The 23,172-nt window shown below is 50.8% G+C and overlaps 1 protein-coding gene across 2 annotated transcripts in view; it reads right to left on the bottom strand.

Moving 5' to 3' along the window:
* The window catches only part of RXRG (retinoid X receptor gamma), a 36,892-nt gene extending 19,556 nt beyond the window's left edge, over window positions 1–17,336 (bottom strand). Inside the window, exon 1 of one of the 2 annotated variants that reach the window (XM_062497250.1) lies at window positions 17,240–17,336. In XM_062497250.1, coding sequence (XP_062353234.1) covers window positions 17,240–17,336 — 97 coding nt within the window. Of the gene's footprint in view, window positions 1–695; window positions 745–17,239 lie in introns of those variants that run through there. The other variant, XM_062497251.1, reaches the window with a different exon arrangement.
* Window positions 17,337–23,172: the final 5,836 nt, after the last annotated feature.

Below are 23,172 nucleotides of genomic sequence, written 5' to 3'. Positions count from 1 at the left end.
GCAGCCAAGCACCCCAACCTACAGCTCCTCAACCCATTCCCCTCGCACATCCCCCGTGGCAGGGCAAGGGGAATAACTTCAGGCCAAGAAAACATGATGGCAAAGTCCATTTCCCGAGAGCAGCTGCGGTTCCTGCAGCCAAGGCTCGCTCACGGCCGTGGGCACAGGGGTGTCGCAGCCTTGGGCAGCCTCCCTTGGCTAATCTGACACAGCTTCACACGATTATGGTGGGATCTGTGTCACAAGGGCAGGAGCTAGCCCCACAAGGCAAGGAAATCGTTTTCTCGGGGGGTGTTGTATGTTTGAAAAATGTTTTGTTTTGTTTTTTTTCCCTCCCAACACCTTAATAAAAATGAAATTGGAAAGATGCTCACTTTGGTTTGATCCTGTTCTTACAAAGGAGAGATTCAAGCCACCACACGCGGACACAAACACGCACCTCCCAAATGATCCACTAAACTTCAAAAAACAGCACTTTTAGGCAGCCGGGCTTGCGCAGGAGTTCACAGCACATAAAACCGCAGGACAGCTTCAATCACGAGCACACGGGCACCGGAGGCTACAGCCACATCCGAGCTAGGTTAAACGCGTTCTTAAATTCCCTTTACATCCCCCCCCCTCCCGCCGCCGCTGCGGGATCAGTTCCTCCGCCTAACCCAGAAGGCACAGACCGCAAACGCAAGTAAAACACTTACTGCCAAAGCCCGCAGGAAACTTAATGAAGTGAGGATAATTCCCATACATGTTTAATCTTCAGTTCATCGCTCGCCTTTCTCAACACGAGCGCCCGCTCTAAACTTCAAAGCCGCCCGGAGCGCGGCGCATCCCGCCGGGGTCGGGACATGGCTCTGCAGGAGCGGGGGCTCTCGGAGGGTGCCAGGGCAGCCGCCTCCTGCCGTGGGCTCATCCTCGCTTCAGGCAACCAGCGGCACCCGGCCGGGCCGAGCCATCCTCGTGTTCCCTGCCTCAGGGCCCGCTGCCGCGCTCCGCTGTCCCCGCTCCCTGCCGATCCCCGGCGCGCCGGCCGCGCAGCATAATCACCGCTCCGCCCGCTGCACGGCTTCTCCGCTATGGATCGGGAATTGGGAGGAGGGGGAGAGGTTAAGTTGTTTATGGGAGGAGCATCCTGGGGAAGGAGGGGGGGTGCTCGGTATTTCCACCAGTGGAGGCTCGGCTCGGTAGCTAAGGCGGCAGCTCCGGCCGCGTGGAAGGTTTCTGTGGGAGGAGGTCCGCATCCACGCTCGCATCCCACACCGAATCGTGCCTCGGCTGCGGCGCTGGACTGCAGTCACCCCTAGGAAACGCAAGGCTGAGGAGGACCGGGACCTTCCTAGCAGACTTTCTGCTAGCGGAGCCGGCAGCTCAGCTCTCGTTGCCCAGCCCCACCCAAAGGAGGCCGAAATACGCGCAAACCGCACCAAAAGCGTCGCGAAGCAGTCGCTGAAGCTGAGGTGGCACGCAGGACAGACACAATCCATGCTGCGTACAGTCAGTGAAGTCCACGGCCGGGTCAGCAGAGTGCATTAGGCTTCAGACAGCCCCAGATGTCCATCCACAACTTCAGTCTGATGCCCAGCCGTCCCAGTAGTGAAGTTCTGAAGGAAATGTGTAGAAATAAGCAGAAACGAGCGGCCAGTTGCCAGGCTGGGGCAGAGCCACATGCAGTCCCCAGCACTGCGTGGGGAGTGACTGCTGCTCCAAATCAGGAACAGTCCCAGCTCCGTGGCATGGCCAAACTCACGCAGTTCTGGGGACAGGCGAGGAATACAGCACAGCCCACTGTTTCTGGTGTCTGATCTGGGAAACCTCAAACAAAGCCACCTCAAAGGAGCGGAGGAGGGAGGAATTTTGCTGGAGGTCTGCACTTACATGAGTGCTGGAGGAGAAGGTGGCTGGAAGGAAGGTCATTGGCACCAGCAGAGAAAGGGGCTTGGGGCTAGCAAGGGGCTTTGCCTTCCCAGGGAGACCACGGGGAGCATGGCATGCAAGCAGCAAGACAAAAAGAGGGAAGAGCAGATTAGGATGTTTGGCATCCTTCAAGGGCCTTCTGGCACTTGGCTCCCTCCAGGTCACCCCAGGACCCATTTTGGCCTTTGGCACAAAGCATGCTGGAAGGGGAAGGCATGCAATCTGCCAGCCCAGAGCTGTTCAGAGCACCCAGCAGCAGCTCAGGCAGATGCTGCTGAGGTGCAGTCAGCCCTGAGATCTGCAGGAGAAGGAAAGGTTACCCTTGTTAGCTCTGTTTCTTCCTTTGCTCTCAGACATTGCCATGTCCATTTATCTCTAGCTAGAGTTTAAGTGAGGGAAGGGGTTTTTCTTCTCCCTTTTATTAATGACCTTTAAATTCTTTCAAAAAGGTTCTTATTATAATCAGTTATTTTTATTTCTTCCAATTTCTGCTCTGCATCTGCATGTGAGGACTTGATAATGTGCAGTATCAGGAGGGCACCATGATATGGATGCACTTTTTGGGCAGCAGGTACATCAGATCAGCTCCAGGACTTCGAGTTTACCTGGGAATGGGAACCAAACATTTGGGAGTGCATTTCCATACAGCAAAACAAATGGATAAGCTGCCTTGCCTGCTGTCAGGAGAAAGGAGGTTTGCAGGCAGTAGTATCAGCATTCTGTATAGCCCATTAACTGCGGCCTAGGTTTACACACACCTTTTTTTTTTCCTCACAGTTAAAAAAAAAAAAAGAAAGAAAGAAAACAAGAGATCAGTATTCACAGTAGGTTCTACTGAGGCAAGAAAACCACCAAGCAACTGCAGTCTTGCAGGGGGAATACAAACAGCAGAGATCACTCTTGTATTTCTATCTGGCCACCTTTCACATCTCATTTGTTTTATTGCACAAGCATTAATGGCACCGCAGGACTGTTTTTTAGAGGAGGAGAGGCAGCTGAGCACCAATGCTTACATATCCTTCTCACTGGCCACAAGTTTTGAGCTCTGGGGAAGGGAGACCAGAGGGTTTGATGACCACCATGAGAGCACAGCACAGCAGCATCTGACTGTGTGGTGCTGTGTCCTGTCCCTCTTCTGCTCAGCTGAGCTCTGTCCTGCCCTGCCACCTCCCCAGCATACAAGGCCATCCCCAGTGAATGTCCTCAGCTCGGGCCAGTCCTTCAAATGTTCACAGCCACATCCAGGCGCAGGAGATGTAGGCACAGCTCCTGTTTCAGTGGAGGCTGCCCCACACTCCTCTCTGTCTAATCCAAGTGGTGACAATCCTAGCAATCACAAGGATTTCTAACCTGTCAGCAAAGTTTGCTGTTTCAGGATAATGCTGGCTTTGCCTCCAGTGCTGTCTTTTAACAGCCACACTGGGGACCCTTGTTAGGAGCAGGAAGCAAAAGCCAGGCACAAGGCAGGGATATCTCAATACCCTGCAGGCAGAAACCCAGGGCACTGCTGAGGAGCAGGCTGCAAGGAGATTGTTTCAATCTCCTGATAGAAAATTGGATTTCTCAGCAGGGCAAGGGGTTTTTTGGTTTTTGTTGTTTTTTTTTCCCTCTTTCTCTGTCACAAGGCTGAAAGAAACATTTTTCAATCAAAAAAGCCTAGCAAACAATCTGCTTTCAAGAGAAGTGATTTTTCACACACACACACACACACACACACAAATACACACATTCAATAAGATCCAAAACCTCCAGACAAGAGAGGGACTTTGTGCAGCCCCACATACGACCTGTCAGAGGGATGTTTCTGTGATCTGGTATCATGGGAAAGCTCTGCCTGCCCAGCAGCCATGCAGAGATGCAGTATGGCCTCGTACCCCAGGTCTCCAGGTGCCCACCAGCACTCAGAGCTGAGGTTTTGAGACAAACCCACTCTTGCACAGCAGTTTTGCTTCCACCTGCTTGAGTCACACACCTCCCTGCCGTGCCAGCCTGGCTTGTGCCTTGCCCTCAGACTGAACAGGAGGGTTTGTGCCCTTGCCAAGCACAAGGGGCAGGGGCAGCTGCATGCTCAGTGCAGCCCCAGCAGCTCTGGGAACGGGGAGGTGTGAGCAGTGAAGCAGCTTTGCGTTCTAAGCACCGGCCGTGCCGAGGTTTAGCAGTACCATTAATTCTTACCCACCACGCGGCATCTCAGCAGCTCTAATTCCATGCTAATGAAGTTTTAGTAGGGAATTATTTTTATTGATCTGCCCCAGAGCAAAGAGCCTGATTTTAGACCAGTTCTGTCAGCACCCCCTTCCTCACAGCTCTTTTCTTTCTTTCGGAAAGAAGACAAAACAGCTCTGAGCTCCTTAAAAAGGTTGGCAGTCCCAAGCATTAAGTGGATTACTTTATTGATTTTTAGCAGATCTGGGTTAGTGAGTGCTTAGCAGTGCAGAACACATGCACACACAGAGCAACTTCAAGGAAACCCCTCCAGGCCCTTTCCTCAGGCAAATCAAATGGCAGGCAATTAATTTAGGAGACCACCATGGATTTTGGAGCATGGAGAAGTTCCAGTCCCTGCACCCAGGTCAGTCTCTGATAGACAGACTCTAGGAGCCAGCCCAGCTTCTCTTAAGCAGCACTGCAGGACCTTACAGAGGCAGTCCCTCAGTTTCTTGTAGAACAGCACAATTCCCAGCTTCGGAGTTTTAAATGCTTTTCATTCCCCTGCCCATCCTCGTTGTTGTGTGTACTGCCACTGTTAATTTAGGAAGGAAAACCATTGCCATGCTGCACCCAGGTGGGATTCAGTGCTGCCAGGGGGCATCCAGCAGCCACACCTGGGGTGTCAGTCAGAGCAGGACTCCTGACAAAGCAGAACTGCCCAAGCCAACCAAGGTGCTAACATTGTGTTGCGATCCCCAGCTTGCTCACTCACCTCCCAGTTCACCTTCCAAGGCTACTGTACTGCAGAGAGCATTTCTGCAGTGTGCAAGAATGGCATCTCAAAGAACTCCTCCACCAGTGCTACTCCACCAAGCCCTATAGGATGGTGATCTCTGGAGCCTGACTGCAGAAGGGCCTACAGGGGAATAATTTTATCTCACTCTGTGCCAGAACCAGGAAAGCTACGAAGTAAATATGGTCCCTTTCCCTTGAACTAGGAGAACCCCAAATATGTTCAAGAATTCCATCAAGCCCCACCCCATCTTTGTTTAAAGGCAAGGGCAGTCTATGTGTATACTGACAGACATGACTAAATAAAAAGGTTGCAGCTCTTAAAATCCCACAGCTGCACATTCATCTTGCTCCTGCCACACTGCTCCAGAGTGACAGATTTCCGGGGAAAACGCACTTCCTGTGGGGTGCTGAAGTTAGAGCTGGGCATCCCTTCACATGGCTAATGAGGTGCCACAAGGGCTACCAGGATGAGTGCCCCAGGAGCCAAAATGCCCATTCTCCTCCCTGCTGGCATCTGAGGGTGACACAGACACCGGGTGACTTGCTCAGGGCCAAACAGGAAGTCAGTGCCAGAGCAGGGACTTGAAACTGGATTTCTCCAGGCCAACAAGTGTCTTGAACCAACCTCATCCATCTGTTGCACCTGGCCTGGGACAGGCAAAAGTCACCAAGAGCAAGTTGCCTCCCTGGAGAAGGAGAGGAAGGGAGCTGCTACATCAGCCCTTCCCCTTCCAGGCTGCCTTAGTACTAGTCCCTGACTCCGAGCTGCAGCTCCTGATGTTCCAGGAGAAGATACAGACCTCTCCTCTCCTCTCCTCTCCTCTCCTCTCCTCTCCTCTCCTCTCCTCTCCTCTCCTCTCCTCTCCTCTCCTCTCCTCTCCTCTCCTCTCCTCTCCTCTCCTCTCCTCTCCTCTCCTCTCCTCTCCTCTCCTCTCCTCTCCTCTCCTCTCCTCTCCTCTCCTCTCCTCGTACACCCATAGAGACCATCCTTTCTCCTATCCCTATGTTGATAGCGGGGCTTGAGGAAATGCTGGAAATTTTGTTCTTTCTCCTTCTGGGTGCAGCTCAGAGAGTGTTTTACCAAGGGAGGAGAAGCACACTTAATACAGGCAGTATTCAGAACAGCTGAGAGGGAAAAATTCAGGATAGAGGAGATCCCCTGGAAGCTGCAGGGACTGTGGAGATGTGCCAGCACTGCCCTGCTGACCACAGGCCTGGGACAGGCAGAAGTCACCCAAAACAAGTTGCCTCCCTGGAGATGGAGAGGAAGGGAGCTGCTGCATCAGTCCTTCCCCATCCATCCCTGCCTTTCCTCATGTCCAGCAATAACCACAGACACCAAGCTAATGAAATTAGGCCCAGAGCTCCACCGGGCTAACGCAATTACGGACGGCAGCACATTCAAACAGCAGCACCACAAACACACCTGCAGGAACACAGCCTGCCCTCTCCTTCTCCCCAGGCCTTCCCTCTCTCTCCCTGAGCCCCACAGCTGGCACCCGGGGTCAGTCCCATCCCCAGGATGTCAGGGCCACCATCCCCAGTGCCAGGCTGCTCCAGGGAGGGCTCTGCCTACCTTGCAGAAAGCGCCGTCCCATGCAGCCCAGCGCAGCCTCTGAGGGCAGATTTAAACAAGCCTGTGTAAACCTTGGGAGACCTGCAATTACCAGCACCCTAATGAGGCCCTCGACACTAATCAGTGGTGTCACTGGATCCTCTTAGGCCTGCCTAAGCACCTCCAGCAGCTTTGCTGGTTGCAGAGCCCAGCTGCCCAATCCTTCAGGGAATTACCTCCACAGACAGGCACCAGTGGTGGCACTTAGATATTTTGACACTGATGAAGGTAAAGCACTCCCAGGCATTTGTGCAAGGTGGCAGAGATACCTGTCAAGGCTTCTGGGCCAAGCCCATACTGGAGATGCTCTGGAGTTGATGCCTTAGGATTTTAGCTTTCATATTTTTCATATCCTGTACTGCTTTAGTGTAAAACTCCAAAATGTCAGCTACTGTTCTCCCATTTTATTCACACAAAAAAATCTTTTCTAGGCCTGAAACTCAAGGACACCTTATTGTCTCAGGCCCCAAGAGATGTAAACAAAAATGAAATGTGGGGGAAATCTTGGAGTGAATGACTTCATTACCTGAAGCTGTAATTGGAGGATTAATCCCTGATATGTAAATGGACCAAAGTTATAATTGTCTGAAAAACTCCTGACCATTGTCCATCTTGGGTGTAACCCGTCTCAGAGGCTTTTGACTGCCCAAGGTGTGCCTATTAAAAGCCTTCAATAAATCCCTGCTATTATTCTCTTAATTTTGCCTAGCCTCTGTTCTAGGTAGCCACTCCAAGGCATCAGAATGAACAAACATTGCTAAACCAGCAGAGATACTTTCACACTAACCCTTCCTGAGGTGCACAGGACAGACTTACGCCTGTCAGTCATCCCCATCCAGCCAAGCTCACGCTCTGGGATGCTCCAGGAGAATTTGGAGCCCCTGAGTGAGGCTGGCAGGTGACCCTGCCATGCTGCTGTGCACTGGCAGTGGCTGACAGGGCGACAGGCAGGTCCCCTGCACGCATCCGCTCTGGCTCAACGCTCTTCTGCTCCAACAATGCACTTTTGAGCATTGTGCAGGCAGCAAAAACAACAGGTCCACTATAAGGCCGAGATATCCTGAGGCAGAAAATCCATTTGGAGCCCAGCTAGAGAGAGTCGAGTCAATTAGACACTTTCTGGGGCGTCAGGCTGCTAACAATCCCAGCCTTTGTACCAGTGAAGAATCACTGCCTATGTGCTTCCCAGAGACTCCCCCTTGCCAGAGCAGAAAGGTCAGCAGCAGCAGCATCATGGAAAAGCATGCAGCAAAGTATTCCTTGGGAAGGTGGATCCAAAAAAGGGGCCATTTGGATCCTCTGGAAAATAAAAGCTTCGATTGCTTTGGGTTGGGCTTGCAAGGGAATGAGCAAGGAGAATTTGCATCTCCGTGACGCAGGAGATTTGTGCTGCACCACAAAGAGGTTTGGGCATGCACCGTATCCTGAAGCTGTGGTTGGGTAAAGAGAGTGGAAGCTCAGAGTTTGGGAGTTCAGAGCTCCCTGCCTGCTTTCAGATAGGTCACTCCACCTTTTTACCTTTCCTGGAATAAAGATCAGAGAGACAAAAAAAGGAACCACAGTATTGCAGCTGGGAGATTCCCCCGTCCCTCACACTTCAAGGTGAGCACCTTATTTCTCTTGTCCATGGTACAAGACAGCAAACTGTGCTGCAAAATCAGGATTCTGAGCTGGATGTGCACTGAATAAAGTGAGGATTTCCATGTGCAAGTGCTGAAGTCACTCAGATCCAGAAGCAGGTCTCTGACAAAAGGGCCTTGTGTCCAGAAGAGATTTTGTTGGGAAAAGAACACTCAGCTCTTAAGTTCACCTTGACAAAACATTTGGTGTTCAACAAGGGATATTCAAAGGACAGGTGAAGAAAGGTTCGCTTGATACCTGCTTAATACCACCCTACAAGCAAACTTTCCATTTGGAACACCTGGGAACACACAGGTTGTCATTTAAACACAAGCCCATCCTTGACCTTGCTGTTCACATGATGTGAAGCTGAGATTTCTGCAAAATGCCTGAAAACAGATTCTCTTCTTTCAAAGAAAACTACACCCTGACCAGGATTTCCTCAATGCCTGAAAAATAAAATTTAGAAAATAGAGTGCTCAGAGAAATCTTGAAAGCACAGCCCATGTGATTTCCCAGTTTTCCCACAACAACCATTTTTCAGATGAAACATCTCAACAGAAGTTGTTCCTTGTCCAGGTTAACCCTCCATTATTGCTTCTAGGGACAAGCAAGTACTTTTAAAAAATTAAAAAGGCAACCCTCAGTCACAAATAAATACTGATTTAGAGGCTTCTTTGACTACCTAGAAACATACTAAGTGAAACTCGGTCCCCATACCTATCTCTACAGAACTTCTGGAAAACTTCCAACTTTTTTTTTTTTTTTAATCCCTTGATCCTGCTCCATTCTTCATTCTCTTTTTGCTGGGAAACCTGGATTTCTGTGAGCAGCCTTGTTGGCAAAGAGCCTGAGCTGGGTGACACACAAGGCATCTGCTGGACCTGGCATGGCTCAGCACAGGCTGGGGAAGGTCTTGTCACAGCAGTGTCCTGCTCAGGGCCACCAAGGGCCCCCACCTGCATCCTCCCTGGCAGGTGGCACAGCCTGCTGTGCAGCTGGGGGGCTTTGCTTGCTGCTCTCATGCCGTGCATCCCCACGTTGATGCTTTTACATTTCCTCCTGCTTCAGCAAGTGCAAAACTCTGGAGACAAGCTGTCAATCTCCATCACGTCCAAATGGTCTATTTATACCAGACAGGCAAACGTGGCTGTCCTGGAGTTCAAGGTAACGGGTTATTTCTGCTTGGAGTAGCTCCTTTCTCAGAGGAGGAAGGCTGGAGGCATCCAAGAGGAACAGCTTCACATCAGGGGCTAGCACCAGTACCTTCATGGCTGAGGGCACAGCCCTGGGTCCCCAGAGTCCCAGCCACAGCAGCCAGGCCCCAAAAGCCCAGAAGGTTGATATCTATCATAAGACAACTAATCCCAGGTCCTTCTGTGTCCTGCCATGGCAGAGGGGAGCTCAGCAGGTACTTTTGGATTTCTGATTCGTGTTCTCTCCAAGAAAGGCCACAGCTTCAAGCTTGCTCACACCGGGGTTCAGCGCTGAGCTCTGCCTGGATCAGGTGTGAGCATTGGAGTGCACACTGTCACAATAATGCAACAGTGAGGGCTCCAGCTTCCTCTGAATCACTCCCGTCTCTCCCTACATGTCTCCAACAGAGCCTGCTCTCTGGCAGCCAGCAGATCTGGTCCAGGATAATGCCTGCCTTATCAAATTGGCTCCATTACAGTAATTTGGAAAGATTTGAGGAAGGAGAGGGCATTTATGCCAGACTAGCGCTATGTGTCAGATGGCCACAGAGCGTTAGATATGGACCAAGGGCCCAAACGTCGCATCCACCAAATCACCAAGCTCCAGTCAGCACTTCTCAGCCAGCTGTCCTTGGAGTTTAGTCCTTGCTCCAGTCAATGAGGCATTTTCTGTCAGCCACAGTGGGAAGCTGTCCTCTCACAGGATGTGTGGAGCTCCTCAGGTACCAGACAGCTCACCTGAATCCCACCTCCACTTCACTTCTGCAGATGCCATTGGCACATTTACCCCTTTTACAGTAGATTTTTTTTTTTCCTGCCCATTGGGTCCCCAGAGAGCAGGGAAGGAAATCAAATACCACTAAACCCCAAGTGTGTCCTCAAGAAGGAAGGAAAGGCAGGTTTCTCAAGGCTTTGCTGTCCCCTCTCATGCACAGAGATCTCCTGTTTCTGTAATGACACAGGATTCCTGGGGATGGGTTCTCCTGAACTCCACTCAGGAATTTCAAGCAAGCCTTGGAACAAGTTTCCATTGCTCCAAATACCCTGATCCAGCAACCCTGCCCACGCAAGCCCCCAGCTCACACCTGCGATGCCTCTGAGCCATCAGGAAATCAAAGCCCCACACCACACCCCCAGGCAGTAAACCAGACCCCATGTTTGCCCAGAGATACAGCCATGTCCATGCTCCTGCAGGTGCAGGTATGCCTATGCAGCCTCTCCACGAACACCAGATCTGGAGACACAGCCCAGGCATGGCAGCTGGAAGAAATGAAGCACAACCCAAGCAATGAGGCATAAAATAATGAATTTAAGATGAGCAAACCCAAAGAATCCCTTCCTAAAATGGCAGCAAAAAAAGGAAGAAGGGGGATATAAAGACCTCAGCTCTCACTGTCTCTGCCTCCATTGGTGGCTCACACCACTCCACTCTTGGTAGTTTGTGTCTGTCCTCTAAGCCATGCAGACGTTTCCATTTCACAGAAAAGCAACAGGTTCATTTTGAGGTCATCTCTTTACAGATACAACCAATTTCAGCAGGCTCTGCCAGCCCAGTCTATTTGAGACGCAGAGGACCAAGCCTCCTCTTTGCCTTGCCCACACAGACACACAACTCTCATCTGTCCTAGCAGCTGTCCTTCCCCCAGGACTCACCTTCCAGTGGCAGCCAAATGGAGACAAACACAACATGAAACTCAGCCAAGATGTTCTCCCATGAGAAAGGTTCCTCTCAGTGTTTTCCTTCATCTCCTTGTGAAGCTGAGGGGTGGGTGAGGAGCCAGATACAGTGAGCATCCCTTCCCTCATCTATGCCCTCCACTGTGTCTCATGTTCTCCTCTCAAAAGCCACGCGTTCTCCTGTACCAAATGGAAAATCCACTGGTATTTAAAGCTGTGGGAGCACGACAAAATTCCCCATGCCCCAAAAAAAGGAACAGCCCTGGGTCAAGGCAGGGACAGACCACACCACACACGACAGCTCAGCAGCAAGGAGCAAGCACGTGAAGAATTTGCAGGGATGTGGAGTGACATTTGCTGTCAAATATCTGCTCTTTGCCTCTCAACCCCTTCTCAGTAGAAAGAGAGGGAGAGAAAAGAGCACCAGCCACACATTTTGGCCCTGTGCTTTCGAGCCTCTGAGCAGGAGCAGTCTCTACTCAGCAGAAGCAGAGAAATGACCTGGGATGATGTGGGCATACTCAAGTACTGGCACTGCACTGATGTGCACTGACTTAAGTCAGCTTATTAAAGCAAGCCCTGAAGATCAGCTTCTCCACAGAGCTGTCTCCTCTGCCAGCCAGCCAGATCCCAGCTGAAAAATCTGGAACCCTTTTCAGGCCTTAAGTTTTCCAGACCAGCAGCACACCCTAAAAGGTTGATAAATTAATCAGTCCTAGGGCACAATCCCAGGGTCTGTCCTGATGGTTGCAAAGACTGGCACTTCCCATCAGACAGTTCCCAAGAACAGGCCAAGGGATGTTCCCACTGGGAGCTCTGGACATTTAAGAGCCAAGCCATATCCACAAAAATTAGTCTCCACAGCTCATTTAAGTAATGAGGCTTTTAAATCACACCTATCTACTACACCTTGCAGCCCTGGCACCTAAAATCCAGAGCATCAAGGACCCAAAATTTCAAGCACACCATAAACTGTGCAAGGTACACCCCTCAGTGCCCCAACTATTTCCCTAAATCCCTTCAGGCATCTGTGCCCAGTGGGAAGCTTTCCTGAAAGGAAAGACCCCACAAGCAGAGCACACCCAGGAAATACGTTTCCATGCTGTGCTTTGGCACACACAACCTCCAGCCTAGGATGACCCAGCAGCAAGGGAAGAGGAATATTGATGAACCCATGGTTAGGTGAAATGGAAAGAGCTAGAAGAATCAAGGGCCTCAGCTGACTCCAAGAGACACACCTCTCTGACAAACAGAACAATCCCATTTGGAATGGCCAAGAGCAGCCCTGGTGCCTTTTCCTGGGTGGAAACCAAGCAATCTGTGTGGCCTGGCTTCCAAAACCCCAAGCAAGGTAACCCCAAAAGCAGAATCTCAGTCAGTGTTCTCCACCTCTCCCATTCCTCTTAGGAATTTGCACCTTTCTGTGCATTCCCATCACCTTCAGGAAAGAGTCTTCCAGAACCTCCTCCATCATCTGCAACCCTCCTTGGAGAAGAGCCTTGCCTGTGTCTCTGATAGGCAACTTGCACAGCCACTGCCTCGGAGCAGCCACATTCCTGACCTTTGCAAGTCAGCAGTAAGAAAAAGGTCATTTACATCCTCACCATTTGTGTGGCAGTGAATGGGGCCAGGGCTGCCAGAGAACAGCCAGGTGAAGGAGTCTGAACAGCCAGACGTGCTCTGCAGGGATGTCTGTGCAGATATCATTACAGATTTGGGGGCAGCCTGTTGTGACCCACAAGGTTATCAGTGATGGGAGATGCTGAGCAGCTCAGGGCAGAGACTGCTGGTAGAAGGACGCACTCTGCTCCTATCTTCCCTGGATGCATCCCTCATTTTCAGGATGGATGGACCTTTGGCCTGGCTCTGCCTGAGTGCTTTTTGCATCCAGGACACACCTCTGACCTACTCCAAGTCCAAATCCCAGCCAACACACCGAGCCCAAACAAACAAATCCACAGAGCCAGGTTCAAACCCCTTTTTCAGCCTGGAGAGGAAGGCAGGGAGGATGCTTGACATGAGATGTGATGTGACCACTCCCTGCCATCCCACTGAAGCCACCTGCCCCGTCGCCTGCTGAGCAGGCACAGCCACCCCCGGGGCACGGGTGGCCCTGTGCGTGCAGCTGGTGACGGGTGGCTCCCCAGCCAGCACACCAGCCCTCCCCAGGGGCTCGGGCTCCGCACGAGATCCCTGTCAGGGGCAGGGAGCATCGCCCAGCACGGGGATGGGGCTGAGCTCTCCCCAGCTCCCTCTCCCAGCAGCGCTCGGACGTGCGTCGTGTGTGATGTGTGATGTGGGGTTAAGTCCAACCAGCGTGGGACAAGGCACTTTGCATCTCAAGTGCAGCTGTGGAGGCATCTGTGTTGCCCAGGTGGGGATTTGCCAGGGGACAGGTCCACAGATGCATCCCCTCCTCCCTCTGCATCACTCAGTGCCCTGTTTCACCACTCAGAGCATTAACAGGGGGGAATATTCACGTGCTCCGGGGTCACTCTTGGCTCCTCTGGTCACACATCCTTAAGAAAACCCACCCTAGAGTGCGTGTCAGGCCCAGCCTGCCTGTGAGCTGCCATCCCCCAAACACAACCCCGTATCCTGGTGTGAAAACCTGCCCCGAGCACCCTGCTGTCCCCTCCTGGCCTCGTGTATGCCTTTAACAGTTTGCTGGATTACCCGTTGCAACTAAAATAACAAAGCTACAAAAGAAGAGGGCGAACAGACGCGATATTCTGCAGCAATTAGGGCTAAACAGGGGAACAGGGAGCAGGGAATGAATGGACAATGGGGAGGGCAGGGACACGGCAGCCCGGGTTCCAACAGGCTGGGCACGAACTGTCCTCAAGAGGCCGGGTCCAAGCCAGGGAGCAGCGAGCTGTACATAAGGAAAGCAGGGAGATGAAAAGGGTTATTTAAACAAGCACGGGGCAGTCCCCACAGGGCCTCCCTGTCCACTTGGCTTCATCACAGAGTGTCCAGGGAAGAGCAGCTCCCGCTTTCCCCCCTCTCCAAACCCTTTCAGGTGGCGGGGGGACGCTAGCAAGCTGCGGTGGGCTCTGCTTAGAAAGGAAGGAATCCATTAATCTCTCTGGTAATTACTGCCAATTATGGATTTGCACAATTACACTTCGTTAATTGGTTATTACAGGCAAGCCAGACTGATTGGGCAGAACGGCTGAGCTTTAACCCCTTCGCTGCCCCCCGCCCCCCCCCACCCCCCCAGGGCCAGCCAAATTTGAGGCAGCCTTCCCCTCAAAACAGCACTGTGTTCTCCTGTAACCCTGCTGGCTCCTATGCAAAGGACCAGCAAGCACAGCTCCCAGCACCCAGACCAGACATCTTTGCTCCCACGCCTTCCTTTCCACTGGGGATCCCAAAGAAATGGACCCAAGGGGAGAGGAGTGAGCCTGCACCTCAAAACAGCTCAACTTCCCTGGGGGCTTCATCTCTTCTGGGTTTGCAGCAGACACACCATGTGCTCCCCAGCGTGCTGAGGGATGGCAGACTCAGATTTTGTTTGTTTTTAGAGGGAGACTGAGATTCCTTTTGCTCTTCGGCTTTGTGGCCTCCAGCCCAGCAGGGTCGGTGCCAGCAACTGAAGAATCCACCCCCGGGTCTGTCTCAGTCTCTGAACTCCGCTTCTCCTACAAGATTTGCTTTTCTTCCTCCAAACACTGAAAACAGAGGCTTTACTCTAGCAACAAATACGTACATAGCCAGAGCAATACAAACTGTAACAAAAAGTACAGATAAAGCCCTTGTAAAACTCCTGACAGCCCAGGACTTCTGCCAGTTGGGAGTGGAGGCAGCCTGACCTCCCCATAATGCATCCATCACCTCTGCCACCCCTCACAGGTAGGGAATGGACCATCCAAAACCTGGCCCCAAAATGTGCTGTTCAGGATCCAGCAATGTTTCTGGAAGAAGCTCAGAAGAGGCAGGCCAAGGTGAGAGCAATTTCTGCAGGGCTGTATCAAATGTTTCCCATTAAAAAATAAAATAAAATAATAAAAAAAAAGCTGTAACAGGAAAGGAACTACGAGCTTTGCAAAATTCTCACAGGGCAGAAGGGCTCATCTGATGAGAGAGCTGTGCTCAGCAACCACCGACATCAAGGACAGCAGGCATTGGCATCCTGGTCCTTCAGAGCTGTTTGGACACAGGAGAGGGCACAGGGGAACCTGCTCCAGACAGCTCCTGTCTCTCCCAAGGGCAAGCAGGATATTGCTTAGCCCAGGCAAGGGGCTCACAGGGCCAGGCATCACACCAGGCACATGGTGAAGGCTTTCAGCTCAGCTTCTGAATCACCCCAGCAAGCTACGGCAGCAGGAGCAAGGAAAGAAATCAAGATCACACCAAGATGAGAGAAATCTAATTCCAAACCATCCTCTAGCCTCATCCTGTGGGTAAAAAAGTCCTTGGGACTTCAGCTGAAACAGAAAGTATCTGCAACAAACACATTTCCACCCTTTCTTCCACTGCTGTCACTGCAGTGATGCCTGCTACAACACTCTAGGTTTGGCCTAGGTGTAACCTTGTCATTAGCTAATTAAAGTGCTTTTAATGTTCCATCTCCACTGCCAGGAGTAGCCGAGCAAGAAAAGTCTCCTCAGAGGTCACTGGAGTTACATGAAAGTTGCAGCAGGAGCTGTTCCTGTTGTTCCAGTCACCTGTGATTTCCCAGCTCCCTGTTTTCACACAGGCATTTCTTTCTGATGCAAAAGCCAGCTCCAAGCTGGCTGTCTGAAGGGGACCACGGCAAAGGCAGCATCTCCCAGCTCCCTGCCAGCGTGAGCTTGTCTCTGAGGCAAGGAAAGGCAGGCCAGCCCAGGAAAGGTTGCAGACCTCTCCCCTAAACCAGCTGCCTCTACAGCGTTCAGAATGAATCTTCAGAGCTGTCAGTGGGAAGATGGGGCAGAACCTGCAACTGAGCTTAAAAAGGTCAGCTGGGAAAAGTCAGGATGGGAAGGATGCTCCCTTAACTGACAGATGCAGAGTGGAAGGGGCCAGCAACTGGCTTGGGTAGCACAGGCTAGACTCCATCTCTGGGCCCTGGTGGCAAATCCTCCGTGGATCACTTCCAGACAAGAGTCCAGGGTCTAAGCCTGAAACTGGGACTGGAACTGAGCACTAAGCAGGGATCTTGTGCAGCCTTCCTTCATTCAGACTAAGCCAACAGTTTTGTAGAGCTCAGCGACAAGAAGATAATTTTCTCTCTGTCCTTTACTTACACATCTGCCCAACACAGGTTGGTTTTGATTCCCAGAGATCAGAACTGGTGCAAAGGTTACTTTGCATCTGACTGGATCAGTTTCAGTGTTGTGCCACTGATATATCGGAATCAGGCAAACAGTGTGCCTGCTGATGCTAGTAAAACGTGATATTGATATGGATATGTGACATGATAAAGTAGCAAGAGAGGTATCTGGTTTATATTTCATGTGACTTGGAAGTATATAAAGGCAAGTAAATACAATTCATTTTGGTCAGAATATTGATACACACATATTGCAAAAAAAGCTCATATGCAGCAATGAAACATACTGAATCAGGTCAAATCCCAAACCAGGTTCAAAGGGATCTGAAATTAATTAGGCCATTAAGACAGTTTTCCAGTGGCATTTTCTCTCTCTGTCTCTGTACACGCACACACATATTTAATATATTTGACAAAATCAATATTTGTCTAGGGAGAGGATCAGTTTTTAGTCAACCACCACTTTGTTTAAAGTCATTCTTGTGGAAAACCCTTGACTAGCTCTATGAGTAACTGCCACCTGCTCTTTTTTAACCTTTGTGAGCTGATGGCCAGAACTCCTTTAGTATAAGCCATCAATAAACACAGACTGAAAACTTTTTTTTTTTTCCACTACTGCAGAAGGAAAACACAGACTCACAGATCTGGAAGAAACACAGAGGAACAAAAGCTCAGCTTGCCCATCTTCCTGCCCCAAATCAGAGACCTTCAAGGACAGAGCTGCCACCTCCTTCCCGAGCCCATCTGTCCCATCACACCTCCACCATTCCTGTTAAATAGTTTTTCCCAGTGCCTGAACTCTCCCGCAGTGGAGAGTGCAGCCCTGCGTGAGGAGGGTTTCTTTCCAAAACCTGCACCCGAATTCAAGTCCGTGTGAGGCTGTGTTCAGCTGGCACTGATGGCCAAAGGAGCAGCATGCCCAGAAGGTTGGGCACACCCCACAGCCCTTGGCAGTGCTCACAGTGGTGTCCCGTGCAGCCTCCCAGCCACAGCTGAGCCCGGGGTCAGGGCAGGACTTACAGAAGTGAGGGAAGGATCCCGTCTCCAGGGAATAAGGAGCCTGCGTGCCCGGCTGCATTTCCGACCTGTGTCCTGGCTCTTCAGCAGACTCAACCATGAAGGGAGGTTTGGGATTGGCTCCCTCAGCAGCTCTGGGCTGTTGGAGAAAGAACAGAGTATTTACATATTACAGAGCAGCATCTTCACAATCTGTCCTAAGTTACAAATTTACCTCCCAGACCTTGACCGGGGCTGGGGTTTCCTGTGTTTGCTCTTTGGGCTCTGTCTCTTTGGAAAGTGGGAGATGTTGCAATGCCAGGGGGAGGGCTGGGCTGCCTGGGAAGGGCCCTGCCACGCCAAGCAGTCGGTCCACAGCAGCTCTGCTGACAAAGTGTCCCTCCCTGGAAGCGACTTCTCTTCTAATCCCAGCTCCTAAAGGAACGAAACCGAGCCATCGACTGCCATCCACATGGTCTGAGCATCTGTCTCAGTCCTGCTCTCCTTCTCTCTGCCAGTTGACTGTTCTTTCTCACCTGCACCGGCTCTACCTGGTAACAAGCATCAGGAGGGTGGCAGTGTCAGCCACATCACCACTGGACTCCTGTGCTGGAGACCAAGCACAGCTGGTTTTGCCTCCCCAAAGCTGTGTGAGGACAATGGGAGCAGGTGTGAAGGCAGCAGCGTTCTGTACACATTCCTGGGCAGTGTCCCTAGCTCTTGCAGGTGACCTGGCCAGACCCTTGTCTCCAGGAGGCTTTCAGAAAACAACCAGCCTGTGCTGTGACCGGTTTTTCTGGTGCTGAAGTTAGAGCCCCTGGCTTTGTTCCTGCCTCTCTTATCTCTGTTACATTCTCTAACCATGCATAGACATCTTCGTGTTTGGATTTTGCCAGTCCTGATGGAGAAGAGCTACAGGCAAACAACATTCCTCTCCCCTGTCTGAACTGATAATCTTGGTATCTCATCTCCTCTGCGCTCCCCTTCGGGCTGTGTCAACACCACCGGGGTTGTGAAGGGCAGGATTGCTCTGCCTCCACTGCCCCATCCTGTACACTGTGTGCTGCCCAGCCCAGCACAACTCCACCAAGAATTCCTCTGGGGTGCCAGTCAGGCCTGCAAGGGGCTTTTAACCACCTCCCCTGCTAGATCTCTCCACGTTTACAGCAACAAAACCTGCTGGACCCAAAGCTCAGAGTGGTCTCAAGACATTGCCCTCCAGAGACTTTGAGGATCTGGAGCCTCTGCACGGCTGAGATCAGCAGCCAGAGCACTGCCAAAGCCAAGCTGGGCCACACAGCCCCTTCCACATCAGTGCCAAGTGCCAGGACTTCTCCTGCAGGAGAAGCTGCCACAGGGAGTCCAGGCATGCAGAGCTAGCAAGGGTGGCAAATTGCTGGTTTGCTTTTGCTCGCATTTTCAGGAAATTCTTAACCTGAAACTGCAACAAATTCCTCAAATTCAAGTTCTCGTGAAGCTGAAACCCTCCAGGGTAGTCTGGATTGAAGCCAGGAGGTGAGAAAAGAGACTTCTCTTTAGGAACCGTAGAAATCCAGCGTGCTCCATCAGCCACAGGCATTGCCCCTCTTATAGCCTTGCTCTGCTGTGGGTAAGATGGATCCAAACTCCTTCTTTTCTTTCTTTATTTTGCTTTTACCCAGGAAGGGCTGCCCAGCAGTCAGATCACATCTCAGGGACTCCAGATCCCCTCGATCCTGCCAGTGACCTTTCAGATCCACTCAGGTTTGCCTCCCCAGTGCCCAAAACCAGCGAGATTTTCTGAGCCCTGAGCTTCGGTGCTCAGGTCCCTCTTCCCATCCCTTTCCCTTTCTCAGACCTAACACATCACAGCAGCTGCCAGAGCGTGGAGCTGCTCCAGAAATGAATCTCCAGTGTGACATGGCACAGCTTTAATTACACGACAGGAGCCATAAGAAAGGCTGCGAAACTCTCAAAATCTTAAATCTCCACTTGAGGCACTTTGTGTGGCTGCGAGCAGAAGTAGCAGGACATGAACTCTCCAAGCACACAGAAGAGCTGATTCAACATCCTGTTGATACAACCCAGCCAAACAAACTACTGATGGACAGGACTGTGGGTTTTCGTGGCGAGGGGAGGATTTACAGTGATACCAAAGGAATTATTTCAGCCCCATGGTGACAATACCCACCAGCTTCCTTATTATATTTTATTGATCTTGCCCTAAATACATGTGGCTGGAGGAAATGATGCATAAATTACTAACGAGTTAATTTCTTGCTCCGACACAGACTCACAACAGCCCTTTGAAGGGGAACCAGGAAAGACAATGTGTGAAAGGATAAAGGCAATGAGACAAGCTTGGATGTAATAATCCCATGTGAATGATTATTGCTGCAACTAATGTAATCTAATAATGAAGAATTTACACCAGATGTCCCCCAGAATATGCCAGGCAGACTCGGGATTCAGCAGTGGATCCATTTCTAAGGAAACCTTGTTAGGAGGGGAAAAAAATGTTGTTGTCTGTTCATCAAAAGAGATGTTGTAGACCTTTATAGTCAGAGTCGTAACAAAAGTCTGCCTTGCCAAGCTTCCTGGAAGGCTGTTCAGAAGATCTGACTGTCCATTTGTTTTCAGGTGAAATTTAAGGGGTTGGGTTTGGCCTAGAAGGCTTCTAACAGTCTAGGAGCAGCCTGTTCCAGGGCTGACACCAGGATCTCCCCTGTCTCTCCCTGGAACTCAGAGGGACCTTCTGGGACATCATTCTCCAGGACAGGCAAATAAAGAATGGAGAATCACTTCTTTTTATTTATTTTCAACTTGAATCCCTTCACCTCTCTCAAGTACATCCTTAAAAGAGTGCTCCATCCCTGTCCTGGACATCCCTGTCAGCTACCAACTGGGCACTGATTTCCATGGCATGCTTGGCAATCAGCCAAACCAGAGACCCAACATCCTCATGTCCTCCTCTTCATTCAGAAACCACTCGGAGCTAAGTGTAAAAGCAGGCACAAACCACACTTTTTACTCTGCCTCCGTGCCTCTGCTGATTATTCATCACCTCTTTGAAGATATTTTGTACAGGTATTCCAAACACCTCTTCCAGCTGCACTTTGGGGTTTGAACTGCTGTTCATAATTCCTCTTTACTAACCACTGTTATTTATTTAAGTAGCTCTGTGGGATGAGGGGGGAAGGGAAGCTTTAGCAAGATCCAGATCCACTAAAACACAAACCTCTGCATTCAACTTGAACGATTTGTTTAAGCCCCATTACCTTAATTGGGACTTAGCATTCTTGTTCTTGCAGAAAACCCAGAGATCTCTGCAGTGAACACGTGTGACACCCGCACTGAGTGTGAGCATACTGTGATTTTGTCCCAGTTGCATCCCTTGTGCCTCTCCTGTGATCCTCCCTGTGTCAGGTAGTTGGGTGGTGGAGGCTGCTTGTCTGTTGAGATCTATTTCACAGGGGTCTGTGATCCGAGCCTTCGTGCTGCTGGTCTGCCCCAGCAGGCACACAGCTGCTCCGAAGGACTTTGCAAACAATGACACAAACATAGCTGCACTTAGGACTTGCAAACCCTGATTTTTGCCAGTTTGTGTGTCAGGCAATGCCATGCCTAGAAATCGCTTGCAAACAGGACCAAAGATCAGACCTAATTTTAGCAAGCCCTTAGGCTCTGCGTCCCCTGGCTGGGCTTGCTTTGATGAAACACAATCATAGGACGAAAGAAAGCAAAAACCCAGCTGGCACCTGCTGGGAGGGCGGGGAGAGAGAATCTGGCAGACAGGAGGTTCCTACAGAGATTGCCAACACTACTACACATCTGATTTGGTTTTTTTTTTTTTTGGGCAGCGTGGTGAATCCAAAGGTGATAAACATTTGGTTTGGCTGGCCAGATGAGATGTGCCTGCATCAGACACTGCACTCGCTCTCCTCTCTCACTGGCATCTCTGCACCTCTCAAGGCAGCTCCTTCTGCTGTGCTTCACATCTCCAGCCCTTGAGTTTCAGCGAGGACTGAGGCTGTGCTGGGGTGAAACACATCAGTGGGAATAGCTGCTCCCTTGCAAAGAGCCGGCTGGCTGGCTGGGACATCTGGACAGCCAATTGCACATTTCAGTTTGCAGCACAACACAAGGATTGTTGTTAGAGGGTATCTTTGAGCCTCAAGAAATTTAGTTATCTGTAGTATTTTTTGGACGACAGCTTTATCTACAACTCAGTGCCAAGGAAAGACAAATGTTTAACCAAACTGGCAGTGACTTTGTTCTCCAAATACTTTCAGTGAGGAAGAGTGACTCTGAAGTTAGAAAAACCTTGCTGTTGTCTGAGCAACAAAAGAGGTTAGTAAAGATTCTTGACTACCCTTTCTCTAGCTCTGAAGTCATGAAGAAAGGGCTACAGCTCAGCTGTGCCCTTTAACCAAAAGAGCATTTTTGTGTTCTTTTTCTGCACCAGTTTTTTTCTATAAACACCCAGAGGTTTCACTGTGCCATGGAAGGTGCAGGTGAGCTGGCTCAGTACATTCAGCAGCTCCAGTGACTCAGTGCCCTGCAGCAGCCATCAGCCAGCCACCTCCTCTGACACAGGGCAGGCAGACATCCGCAGCCCTGGGCTCTGATAACCCTTGTGAGCTCCCCAAACCCATTCCTCACCCCCACCCTCTCTCTGCAGAGAAACCCACAGCACCTCGCTGGAGAGCCTGCACCCTGGGCCCACCAGCTGGGTTTTTTGGAGGTGGTCTGCCCTGCAGGGCCTCCTGTGGGATGGAAGGGGCTGCTCAGGGCATTTCTGTGTCTGCTCTCTGTCACAGGGAACGGGGCTTTGGCTGCACCGGAAACCACGCTAGGAAAACATGCAGACCTTCGTGGAAGCTCCAGCAATTAGGTTAATTAAGGGCTGGGGCAGGCCCATATGTTTTCTGATCTGTTGTTTTTTAGGTCCCCTGCTGCACCTGTTCCCACAGGATCCAAACACCCTGCAGGTTTAGGTTTTCTCACTAGAGACTTGGGAACAGAAGGATGGCTGTCCCAGATCACAGCAAAGGCCTGTTTGGCATCCCATCAAGCAGCAGAAAGAAAGGGCAGGGGGGTGAGAATAGGACATGTCATTTCCCTGGTACACGTCCTCTACCCTTCCTGGGAAGGTCCCAGAGCTCTCCTCTAAGGACTCCTGCATCATTCTGTCACCATCCCTGGAGGTTTTTACAAAACGTGAAGATGTGGCACTTTGGGATGTGGCACCCAAACCCCTGGTGTGGCTTGGAGCATCCTTTCAGACATGGGGTGCCACTGCAGTGGGAGCCACCCAGGCTCCTGACAGAGAGCAATGCTTATTCCACTGGCTTCCACCTGCAGAATAACTCAGTCTGAGACGGGGTTTTGCAGTAGACAGCTTCTCAGGGCTCTTCAAATCCTATTTTCTAAGAACCTCTGACAAGTTCTTTCCTCAGGTGTAAGCTCAAGGAGAAATCTGCTCTTCAGAGTTAATTTTGCTCATTGAAAAATCTGGGGGACCCCATGTTCCTGAAACTCCTCCAGGTGATTCATCCTTGCACAGTGCCTTTCTCTAGTGTAGAATCACTTTCTAGAATTTCATGTAAATAGAGTGCCTGCTGTTTGCAACCACCTCCATTTCCCCTGCTCATGCAGGAACATTAATAAAGTGCTTTTAAAGTCTGTGGAGTCTCCATCACCCATTTCTGCCACAAAAAGCCTGACCTGCAAGGCTTTCTCCCACTTAGGAGGCAGGGAAGCCTGTTGTGAGGGTTCATTTACCATTTAATGGGCTGAGAACCAAAATGTGCCTTGTGTGCGTGCAAAGAAACAGGAAGCAAAAGTGACAAAACAAAAGCTTTGACTGATCATTGTGTGTGTGTGTGTGTGTGTGTGTGTGTGTGTGTGTGTGTGTGTGCATCTGTGTTTGTGTTATTAGCTTTGTCTGGCAGCATTTGGAATGCTTTTGTCAGTGA

The sequence above is a fragment of the Cinclus cinclus genome, chromosome 8, assembly GCF_963662255.1.
Source record: "Cinclus cinclus chromosome 8, bCinCin1.1, whole genome shotgun sequence".
NCBI lineage: Eukaryota > Metazoa > Chordata > Aves > Passeriformes > Cinclidae > Cinclus > Cinclus cinclus.
The sequence above is the reverse complement of the archived record's forward strand: the minus strand, read 5'-3'. Positions and strand labels throughout refer to the sequence as shown.